Source organism: Dioscorea cayenensis, chromosome 18 (genome assembly GCF_009730915.1).
Source record: "Dioscorea cayenensis subsp. rotundata cultivar TDr96_F1 chromosome 18, TDr96_F1_v2_PseudoChromosome.rev07_lg8_w22 25.fasta, whole genome shotgun sequence".
Taxonomy (NCBI): Eukaryota; Viridiplantae; Streptophyta; class Magnoliopsida; order Dioscoreales; family Dioscoreaceae; genus Dioscorea; species Dioscorea cayenensis.
The window spans coordinates 19,805,623-19,818,381 of record NC_052488.1 but is presented as its reverse complement, the minus strand read 5'-3'; the positions used below and the strand labels follow the sequence as shown (position 1 = coordinate 19,818,381).

Genomic DNA, 12,759 nt, shown 5'->3' with positions numbered 1-12,759 from the left:
CACATAATTTTATAAAAAAATTAATTATCTTTTCAAAATTATCTCTAATTTATATAAATATACAAGTACATTAATTATAAAAAATATATTTAAAAAATAATATTTAATACTTCATAAAATTATAGGAGGAGAATAACTCCTTTAATAATCCCTCACCCAAAAACACTATTCTCATGAGTCTGACATAAAAAGATTGAATACGCAATAAACAATCTGATTTCACACACACTTTTGTAAGATGATGAGCCTTTTAACCAATTGAGAACCTCCCTAAAGCCAAGAGCCTCAGCTAATAATGGATGAGTTATGCCTGTGCATTGTCCAATATAATCCCTTAAATTGAAGCCCATTTTTTAGCTTGTTTCTTAATAGCATATATATACACATATATATATTTCAAAAGAACAAATGAAAGTAAGTGATCAATTAAAGTATCACATAAGAACTTTTTCAATAAAAAAAAAATGATTACGAGAAAAAAAAAAAGACTTGTTGCAAAGTAGAAAGAGAGAATAACCACCTTCTTTTTAACTTTCTTTAACCTTTTCTTTTTGGAACAAATTTTGGATTATGAGTTAAAAGATGGTCACTTTTTCATGCACACACTTTAAAGTAGATAAATAGAATATATACATATAGTGCTCCTTTGGTAGTTCTCTTAACATGGATATTGACATATATGTAAAGCACAAGCATGACATTAAAAAGAATAAAAAACAAAACAAGGGTGTATGGGCAAAAAGACCAAAGGGAAAAGGAATAGGAATCCAATGCCATGGTACCCCATCTGCATGCTCTCCTATTATGTGGTTGATAAGGCTAAGATTCTCATTGGATAACAACCAACTACTGAAAAACATGTTGATTGAACTAACATGTGGAACAATGTACTCTCTGTCAGTGCTTACAGTGTTTCAATGTAACACAAACTCACCATCAATGTCACAAATCACACCTACATACATAAGAGTATCACACATTTTGATTCATCAACAAGAGATTTTTGTTCAGTAAATGTGGACAAACTACCGTTCATTTACAAACAGATGAGCACCAAAAAAAGAAACGAGTGAATGAAGAATTCATGTTCAGTGCATTAATCATCAGTGTCAGAGGTAGATTCTATAGTTAATTGGTATTTAAATCTTAGTTAGGACAAAATTTAAAACTCATTCTTTGACTAACAAATCAAAGACTGCAATTGTATCAGATAATATGTTTAATAAGATAAGTGCAGATAACTAGGTGAAGACTTAGCTAACATTGAAAATGACCGATATCCACTGCAATTTGACCGAAAGCTGATAAAGCAAGCTTTGTTTGAAATCTAAAGAGGGCCCAACTCTGTGACAAAATTCAGATGAGTGTGTTGGCCTTTACCATCATTCAGTAAAGATTCCATGAGGTAATACTGCAGGTCTGAAAGCAGCCCACCAGGACTGAGTGAGCTCACAGGTTGTACAAGAACTAGAAGGATAATTTTACTGAATTTCTTACTTAGATAAGTAACAATGAACAAAGGACTAGTGACAATAGATTCAGAACAACACAGAAAATTACGGTAACAGAAAAAAGATATACAGAAAGCAATGTAAAATTTGCTATTCTTTTACATATCCTTCCTCACCTTTGTTATTAGTGAGCAGACAAGCTCACATGCCTGAAATCAGTAGCTCTATATAATTTGGAAACATATGATAAGTATATCTCCAACATTAAAGTCCTTAACATTTTACATTTCACAAGATGGACTTGTCACTGGCCTACCACTACTTGATTTTCAATAATACAAACTGATGTCAACAGCTTCAGTTATCAAGAATTGCCAGTATAAAGTTATGAAGAACAGTACAGTCAGACAAGAGCATGCTCAATCGTCAATTAGTCATTGTGTATTCATGTTTATGGATGTACGAATCTTTATTTTTTTATTTTTCAAAAAGGCATACAAGCTTTTCTAGTATCTACAGTACTCATTAACTTCTAAACTGATTACTGTAAGATATATATCATATTCTTTAGAATAGCAGAGCAATCATACTCAAATCAAACAAGGACAAGCAAAAAAAGAAAAACAACAAAAACTTCAACACTTTCTCACGAGTATTACATAAAAATGTGACTGAAAAGTCCTAATACTGAAAAAGCTTAAACCCTAGGTCTAATTGCACTCAAAATTCAAGGGTTGGCCTGACAATTCAAGTCACACCAAACCAATGTATATATAATATATGCATATGATTGCATCTATAAACAAAGTTCACCTTTTTCACTGCACAGTAACACACTCCTCCCAAGCTTGTATGTGAGACAACACACACACACACACTGTGATTCAGATGCCTAAAGAAGCATAACACACTGATTTGTGTAGTTTTGAAATAAAAATTCAAAATCATAAAAAAGAATGCACAAACTAAGAGAAAAATTCATTCTTGCTCAAGTATAAACAAATGCGTTGAAATTAATACATAGAGATCAGAGATAAACCAGAAAATTTAACTAACAAAGAGGGACCACAACAACACCTATCACAAGCCGAAAATTGAGGAAAAATCCCAACTTTTCTACAAAATTTACAGCTATCCAGCGTATAAATTCTAGAAAACGTTAGAAGCTTCAAAAGAATTGACATCTTTTTCAAAGAAACCAGCAACGTACCTCCAATTGAAGACAGCCCCAAAGCATAACCCTCGGGGTCCACTCATCCCCACACGAGAGAACACAATACTCCGCAATCTGCGGGAATTCAGACCAGCTCCTCGAATTCACTTTGATTGGTCCCAAAATTGAGAGCGATACCAGCATTCCCCAATCCCCAGGAACCTTGGCACCATCTCCGCACCCCCAATAGTTTCATAGCCAAAATCACAGCGGTCCTGGCCAATAAGTCCCAATCTCACAATCATCCTTGGACCTTAAAGCAGTACGAAATCACGTAGGTCGGGAGCTCTGGAAGGTCGCTCACCGCCGGCGCAGATGAGGCCACCGCCGGCAAAGCGGAAGGCTCAAAAGAGGGATCTTTGAAGAGCGGCGCCGGAGAAGACGATTTCACGCGATTACTCTTTGAAAAACAAAATCTAAGATATGACGTGGCTCATTTATGGCCGTGGATGTTATCTACGCATGAGAATCGTTACTTTGCCTTGGGATAAGTAGCAGTCAACAAATTACCAATTATTTTATAAAATATACTATAAAAATGAATTACTTTGTGAATCTCTAAAAAACATAAAGAGATTGATTTCCATTTATTTAAATTAATTAAAATAATCAAAGATTATTATGAATATAAAAAAGAGTGATTCTTTTTTGTTTAAAATATGATTGACGTTGACTTTAAGCGGTATTTCATGTGTCATGGTACCATGGTTAGTGCAAATATCACTTATTATTAATTAATTATTTATCTATTTATTTAAAAAAAGGAAAAAGGTGGGGCCCATACGCTATGGCCCACTCTTAAGTCTTTCCTTCTCTAATATGATAAGTATTAAATTGTTTTTCACACCCTCCATCTTACCATCATTTAACTTATAATTCATCTAAAAGAATATACATCATTAAAAAAAAGTAAAGAACAAAAATAAAACTTTCACTTCTATAATTCTATAACTTGCCTCTCTTGAAGAGTTGAATATTTAATTTGTTGATTATTTTTTTAAAAAATTATATATATAATAAAATAAAATAAAATATCAACTCTTCATTTTTACGAGGATGATGCTTATACTTTTACATTTACTATTATTTAAGATAATCAATATTTGTTTAAAATTTATTATTTGGAGTATATCATATCTTTATAAAATATACATGTTAATTAATCTAATATTTTCTAGTTAAGAGATGTAATTAACATATATATATATATATATATATATTGATAAAAATAGATAAATAATGTTTATTCAAATCAAAACAATTCAAATGTTAAAAAAAATAATACAAAATGTCCTACCAAAAAAACATGGATACTAGAAAAGTATCACACGGTCGACCAATAGTTGAATAAGTATGTCAAAATGTACAATAAATATGTTAAACATAATTATTTTTCAAATCTTTTTTTATGTAGACGACCATTAAAGTCTATTGTACTTGTACATGAGTTTTTATTGATTAGAGCTAATCTTCTCATTTAACTGCTTGTGATTAGCTCCTAATTACCATGGCATTAAAAATATGGTTAATAAAACAAGGATAACAAAAAAAAAAAAGTATGAACTCCTTTAATTAATAATATATAATGACAGTCACTTTTACAACCAAAGAGTTGGTAGAACACCCCATTTCCAGAGCATGAGTTTTATATTGTGAAAAAAAAAAAGAATAAAATGGATTAAAAACATAGAGATGAGGATCACTATGCAAAGGAACAGTATGTGTAAGTGCAACAAGATGACAAGATGCTACTGTGACTTTCTTCTCAAAATAATTTGTACATCTTATATATATATATATATATGTATGTATATATATGTTTTAATATATATATATATATATATACGGCCTTTTGCTTTTAATAGTTAGATGCAAAGGATTTGAAGAACAAAGCATGTAGAGCCATTATTTCATTTTAGAGGATCAAAACAAGAAACTAGAAGTTGACAGGACATTGTTGGGAAGAATGAAATGAAATGAATTGAGAAAATGAAGTGAAGTAAGTCTTCTAGTAACTGCCAAAGCTCTCTATTATTATTATTATTATTATTATTATTTTTTCCGGAATCCCAAGTTTTCAGGAACTTGGTTTCAAGGATTTCAGTACTATTAATGGTCCTTGTGTTTGTGCTATATATCAATAGCACACATTTAACATCAAGCCTCAAATATATCTTGTCAAATAGTGTGTATCATCAGCTTATCCACAACAGCCTGATGTTCATGTTCTTTGCTAGATATATTGGACTTCTCACGTTGAAATGCACGTTCATCATGTACACTTAATTCTCTCAACACACTTTCTGATACCATGCATAGAAAATACATGATATGTAAATAAATATCATGTAAAAAATGACAAATAAAATTAAAATGGATGAGTGTGAATGAAATGGGAGAAGAAGCTATAAGGGAGTAGTGATAAGATGATAAGGTGGTGAGAGAGAGAGAGAGAGAGAGAGAGAGAGAGAGAGAGATGTGAGAGAAAGGAAAGAGATGGTCCAAGTTTTGTGTGTGTGTGTGTGTTGTATTCCCTTCAAAGGGACATAGGCCATGAGCCATGCATGTATGTTTGTGAAGGCAGTGTCCCACCAGCAGAACCACACCATACTCTGAATCCCTGGAAAAAAGGCACGAGGGCATGTTCTCTCATGAGCTGTAACCTGCCAACCTCTTTCTCTATTCATAGACTTTGCATGCATGTCCACCAAACACACAGGAAATATAAATATATATATATATATATATTATATGAAAAATGAGAGAGGTTTGATTTAAAGATGATGAGCTAATGGTATTGGGAAAGATGAAGGAAGAGAATAAGATAGTGGGTGACACTTGACAGTGGTTCACATGCATTTCTTTTATCTTTGAGTGCATAGACTTTTTCTTTGTGAGGCCAGAGAGGGGATCTTGTCAGCAAAATATAAGCAACAAAACTAAAGACATTGGCCTTTCCACACACCTCTTTCTCTTTGTACTCTTTCTCCATCCCTTACATATTCTCTTTATTAACCTCCACACCGTATATACAACCAATCACACAGTTTCCATTAATTAGCTAGGACATGATTATAAACCTTCACTTCAATTCAACCAATACTTAAGATTCATATATATAATCACATATACATATAAATATATATAAAAATGTAATTAAAGAAGAAGAAGGAAGAAGAAGAAGAAGAAAAAAGAAGGGAGGATATGCCCTTGTGTTTATTTTCATGGCACATGCAAAGGAGCCATCAAACATTCATTCTATCAAAATTATTTAAACAGGGATTGGATCTCTTGAGTGTATGAGTTTAATGGAAGTTGTGGTTGTGTTCGGACCAGGCCCAGAAGGCTGACTGATCATCCATGTTGCAGAACATGTTGCACAAGTTCTCTTCAGGTGCGCTGTTTTCAATCTTTGTAGAACCAGCTTGAAGGAGTTGAGTCATGCTTCCAGGTCTCACTGCAGTGAAGAAAGCTCTGCTGTTTTGCTGTTGATTTAAAGGACTTGTTTCAGTTACTGATGTTCTTGAAATGTCTAAGTTTATCTCTGAGCTGTTCTCACTTCGGTTGCTGCAAGAGCCTTCAGTTTCCTTATTCAGGTTTATTGGTTCTGATATTTCCCTCCCTTTCAGAGCCAAAAGCTACAACAACAACAACAACAACAACCACCACAAAAAATAAAAAGGAAAATTGTATATAAATAATTTGTTTCTCATTGGGCAATCATTAAGGCAAGCAATAAACAAAGTTTTCCTCAAAAGACTCAAAAGAGAAATCAACCTCAAAAGACTCAATTACTAATGATCATCATCATAATAATAACAATAATAATAAATAACAACAAGAAGAAGAAGAAGTTGAAGAAGAAGAAGAGAAAAGTACCTCAGATTGGAGTTTCTTGTTGTGAGCTTGGAGAGCATCATTCTCAGACTTCAAAGCCTCAAATTGTCTCTTGAGAACATCATAGTCTTTCTCTAATTGTTTAGTTTTCCACCTGGCCCTTCTGTTTTGGAACCAGATGGCAATTTGTCTAGGTTGAAGGCCAAGAGCTCTAGCCAGCTGCATCTTCCTCTCTGGCTCAAGCTTGTTCCCAAGCTCAAAGTTTTTCTCAAGTGTCCTCACTTGCTCCATGTTTAACCTTCTCTTCTTCTCACCGGCTTGGGAACAGTCATCAGAGAGGTCATCATCTCCAGTCATCTCTTCACATGGCTCAATACCAGAGAATGACATGGATCTCTTGCCAAGCATTGCTGCCATATGCAAACCATGCATCTTGATTACTTTAATTAGCAAAAATATATAACAATGATGTTATATTTGATGTATTAGATGATGAGTATACTGACCTCTGAAGTCTGGAGGGGTGGTTGTGCAAGGGGTAGTGGCAGGAAGGAGAGGGGAGAGAGTGGTGGAAGAAGGTTGGGTATGTTCATGGTGATCTTCATGAGGGGTTTGCATTTGGAGAAGAAAGTTTGGTGGGAAGAAAGGGGAGGCCATGCCATTGCATGCCATTTGCTCTAGAGACATGGAAAACTCATCCAATGATCAATGGAGAGATCTTCAATCAATATTGTGTGTGTATTTGTGTTTGTGTGATTGATGTTTAATTTGAAGAACAAGAACAAGAACAAGAAGGAGAAGGAGAAGGAGAAGAGGAACTGAGAGAGAGAGAGAGAGAGAGAGAGAGAGAGAGAGAGAGATGTGAGAGAGACTGTCCAGAGGAGATGGAGAGATATATCATTGGAATTTGGAGAAAAATAATAAAAAGAGATGTTAAATAAATAAAATAAAATAAAATAAAATAAAAACTATATAGGTGTAAATATTTTGATTGGTCAGTGTTAAAGATGAGTGATTTTGGAGATTATCACTTAATAAATAACTCTTTTTTTTTTCTTTGTGTGTGTATATGTATATATATTGAACATGGATGGTATTCTAATTAAGTACAAGTACATGATTTCAGCTAGGACTATGTACACCATACACACCAATGAAATGAAATGAACTTAGAGCTTAGAAAAGAGCATCCATTTTTTCTATGAAAATATTCTAATAAATTAATTAAATAAAAATAACTTTACTATAAATAAAATGAATTATCCTAGCTAACTTGTCGTTTATATCTACAGTTATGATTGTTGATAAATAAAGACAAAGAAAATAAAAAAATACAAATTATCTGGTATGCCTAATGGACATATGGGTTGTATTTGTTATGGTGGTCGTAGAATAAAATAAGAGAAGTGGGTTGTATTTCTTATGTTTGATTGATAAATAAATAAATAAATAATAATGAAAATGAATAAGTTATTATTATTATTATTATATATATATATATATATATTAAGAGAGAATCTTATAAATAAGGGGGGAATGGGACCCAAATGGGTGCAGGGGTTGCTACCTAACCCACATACAGCTAATCGTGCATGAGGGTTCTCTCTCAGTGTCTCATACATCACCTTCATGGCCAATGCAAGCACAACACACTTCACACTTAACCCTAACCCTAACCCTAACTCCAAAGCTAGGCTGGGCTTTTTTGTCTCTCACCCCCCCTCGTGGCCTTCGTCATGTCCTTTTCTTCTTTCTTCTTTCTTCTTTCTTCTTTCTCTCCTTAATGGGTTTCCCCCTCTCTTTCTTTCTCTTTTTATACATGCAACACCCGTATCATATAATATATATAACTAAAAAAAAAAAAAGCTGAATCTCCTAACTATATATTTGCTTGGGCAACTACGAATAGTGTTGTTGGTGTTTGAGTACTTGTAAAATTTTTCACAAGTGACCAGAGTTCAATTCATTTTTTTAAGCAAAAGAGCTAAGAGCTAAAACAGAGAAAAAACAAATACAATAAAAACAGAAATATCAAAATAAGAGATTGTGACCGGCACAGATCTCTTTCATCCAATTTGGTCTATCTAAGCCCCTGAAGAAAAGAGACAATGGTGGGTTAAGGCGTTCATAAGCAGTAGGCTCATCAGCAATATTCTCCTCTCTTGGGATTGTAGTAATGGATATGTGATACAGCGGTATACTTGAGACTGTTGATTCGCGCACGAATACTCGATAATAAGCCTTCCAACATCTGTTGAATAACGATAACCAGGAGACTGTTGATTCGCGCACAAATACCCGATAATAAGCCTTCCAACATCTGTTGAATAACGATAACCAGGATTGAAAAAGAGTAAAATCTTATTACTCAATGAAAATGATGATCACAAAACTGATTTTTTCTTTTTGTCCGTAGGCTTAAATTAAATATGCGAAAATAGCACTAAGAAAAGAGATAATTTAAAAATTTACCAAAAATAATAAATTCTCAAATATCAGCACGAAAATAAAAGATCTGACAAAATAAAGACTATTGCCACAAACAACTCACAAATCAGAGATTTCTATCCTAAGATATAACGAAATCAATTATTACTAAAAAGGGCAAAACCCTAAACCCTAAACCCTACGATGGAATTTGGCCAAATTTTGGTATAACTCACGAGTTTGTGGGACACAAACTGTGACTTTTGTTTTTAACCGGTTTCCCATCAAATAGGCCTGGTCGAACCATAAAATCTCGTCTCCGCCAAATTACCGAAATACTCTTCTATCGAACTTCTCCATGTACGCACGTGCTAATTCATCTATACACCTGTCATCAATATGTCTGGGAAGACTTTCAACCGCAGCTTTAGATTCCTGATCAAGCCGTTTGACGAGAGTTCAATTTATTGGTGAAAGCATATTTTTGAGTATGAACAATGGTTATGCTTAGGTGGTCCTAGTGCCCACATGCATGTATATGAGCCACACTTCTATTCGCTCTACCAAAGTTTATGCACGCCTGTGTTTCTTTTAATGACCTAGTTGCTCATCTTAGTCAAAAACAAAAAACTGTATACTTGCCTGTTATATATAGATATACGTTATTATATTAGCAAGTCCGGAGGCATTGATTAAAACATAGAATGGGAGAGAACTAGTGCAAGTAATAGAGCGAATGATTTATTTTTTTAAAAAAAAAAACTATTAAGGAATATATGGTTAAAAGCTAATGATGGAATGTGACTGAGATATTTGTTAGTGGACACTCTTTGGTTTGAGGTTAGACTCAAACTGGGCCATTTAGTACAAAGGTTCTTTGGGACTACAACGTCATGCAATGTTTTTCACACTTCACTAATTAACAAAGTGATATATTATATAATATTAAAATCACATTAAATTAAATATATTCAAATGTAAAAGAAGGTGCTATTATTAATGGTTAATTAACTCCACTTAACCATTTCAATAGACCTCTATTTTTTTAGGATGCCGAGAATTATACAACATAATAATAAAAGTATATATGTAACTGTTTGTAATGTAATTCATCTGTTTCAAATAATAAATCTTTTTTCCATTTTTGATAATCTAGCCAAAGTAACACCTCCAAAATTTATAAGATTTTGTAAGAAGCGCTTGATTTTTATTCAAATTTAAGTTGATTAAACATAAGAGATTGATGAGGCGTATGATCAATATATATATATATATATATGTATATATAAGTCTAGAAACACCCAAGAAGGAGATGGCTGAGAAAGAAAAGGACACAAGGAGTAGTCTAGTTTTTAAAATAGATTCTATTTTCTCATCGTCATCATGATCTTCTTCTTCTCTCTCTTGTTATGAAGCATCTTAAACTAATAATCCATGATACATACTATTTCTAGTGTCAAAAGTTTGTGGACCTTTCTTGAGTTGGAGGGGAACAAGCCCTTCACATGACTTGTTGGGCATAAATCTTAAACAATTCACTTATATATATATATATATATATAAAAGCTTATAAAATAGTGCATTCTTTTTAACCACAGTAAGGAGATGTTCACTTTGAAAAAATGGTTCAAATTAAAAAAAAAAGAAAAAAAGATGGAAGTCACACTGTTTTTGAAGTGGCTAGATTTTAATTTCACCTCCCATGATTAATTATGATGTTCATTTTGTAAAAATTAAAAAAAAATTCTGAATTGAAGGGATGTAATTAAGTTTATATAAAATTTTGTTTCTCTCATTTAATTTAAAAAAATCTTGATGCTGGTTTAGTTTAAAATTAAACTAAAAAAGTGTTATTTTCTCATTTCATGGTATGAAGTGGGTTGGGTAATTTTCTTACCACTAATTACACCTAATATGAACCGCGCCCTTAAATGTAATTAGAGATGATAATTTACAATCAAGTACATAAACTACATTGTGAGTCTCTTAAAGGCAATGTTTTGAAACCCGACTCGGGATATGGCCCATGAAAGCTTTCATGTCATGGGTCAATAGTCGAACCGGGGTCAAAGCGCATTAACCCCATCATAAATATAATATATTATAAATTAATAAAAATTTTAAAAACAACAATATAAAAATTCAGCAAATAAATAATTTTTTTTATAATTTATAAATATTAATTTAATACCCTAAATATAAATTCAAACAAAATATAACATAATAATAAATAGAAATATAACATAATAATAAATAGAAATTAACAAAATATAAGTTTTTATGTTTCACAATACAATTTAATAAATAAAACTTATGAATCATGCATTGAGTTTTGATTTTGATTTTGAAGTAAATTTGATACATAATTCCTATGTTTACATATTTATTATTTAAAGTCTTAATTTTAAATATATAATAATATAATTAGGTTGACCCGGTTCGACTGGGCCAAGTTGATCGGTTCACCGGATATTCACCCGTGTCAACTGGGTCAACATTATACCCCGACCGACCTGATTTCTTGGTCAGATCTGGTTCAACCCGGTTGAACCGGTTTGAAAACATGGCTTAAAGGGGTTGGGAAGGGCCTAGCAATTAAAATAAAAAGGTGGTTTTGCATGAAATGATGAGATGGAGAAAAATATGCTAATGTTTGAAAATGGTTTTTAGTTAGTGTAAGCAGCTTAGTTATTGATGTGGTAGTTGGTACTTGGATCCAATCATATCTGGGTGGAACCATGCCATGTTTTGGTCGGGTGGGTACACCATCGTGTCTCCATGGCCATGGGTTACACAGACACTCCTTTTTATCAACTTGGCTTTCTTCATCATGATTCATGCATGCATGTATGCATTCGGTGCAAGATCATACTGCCAACGAGTTCTCAATGTAGGTTTATCAACTAATAATAATAATATCAGGAAAATAACGGCTGTTGCTCAAACAGTCATACTGCTTCGATTTCCAAAAAACCTTTTAAAGTTATCAAATACTCAAAACATTTTTTATTTTTATAACTTTTACTTATAAATCTAAATGAAAATAAAATCATAAAATTACTTTTATCTTATTCACTCATGTAAGGTCTTGCATGGTATGCTCTTCTCCTCCTTGACACTCCTCCAGTGGTAAGGGGAAGTCACTGACAAGCTCACACTACTACGTTTAATACGTCCGCCCACCTAGTAATTAAGAGAGTGATTTCAATACTCCCTCTTATTGGTACAAAATTGAGGGTGAGCTCACTATCACCGCCCATAGGGTCTTTACAACTGATACTAAGAATATTTTTAATATTCTACTAAAAATTTAAAAATTAAAAATACAATAAGAAAAGTTTTAAAAACAAAACTAAAAACTATCCCTAACAATAATTATAAAAAGCGCTAGATTGAAAGGATATTGATTTTAAAATTGTGTCTTAAACAAACTTTGATTCAAATATTCAATTTATTATTTTTTAAAGGTAAAATGGTATTTTATTCAGTGGAATAACGTGAGGATCACCCAAAATCTCTGACTAAACAATCCAAAATTATCACTAAAACAATTATATTTATTAATTTTTTTTAAGTGCACATATACCCTATAAAAAAAATGTTAATATAGTTATCAATAAAACTTGAAAATCATATCCTTTAACTGGATATTAATTTTTTATAATATTTCTATTTTTTTATGAATCTTAATAGTGTAATGTTTTTATGACTATTAAATTTTTAGAATAAAATGCTATTTTCATACATGTAAAAAGGGAAAGAAAAAGTAAAGAAATCAAATTAATGGTCAAAGCAAAACAAATTGAAAGTGGGCTATGAATGTGAGGCCCT

General features: G+C 32.4%; 1 protein-coding gene across 1 annotated transcript; it reads right to left on the bottom strand.

The window, feature by feature from the left end:
• Positions 1–5,793: 5,793 nt before the first annotated feature.
• On the bottom strand, positions 5,794–7,317 carry LOC120281703 (homeobox-leucine zipper protein ATHB-13-like). Its single transcript, XM_039288402.1, has 3 exons — positions 7,008–7,317; positions 6,544–6,911; positions 5,794–6,302 (listed from the first exon to the last, which is right to left on the bottom strand). The coding sequence occupies exons 1-3, from the start codon at positions 7,186–7,188 to the stop codon at positions 5,970–5,972; spliced, it is 882 nt and encodes a 293-aa protein (XP_039144336.1). The 5' UTR covers positions 7,189–7,317; the 3' UTR covers positions 5,794–5,969.
• Positions 7,318–12,759: the final 5,442 nt, after the last annotated feature.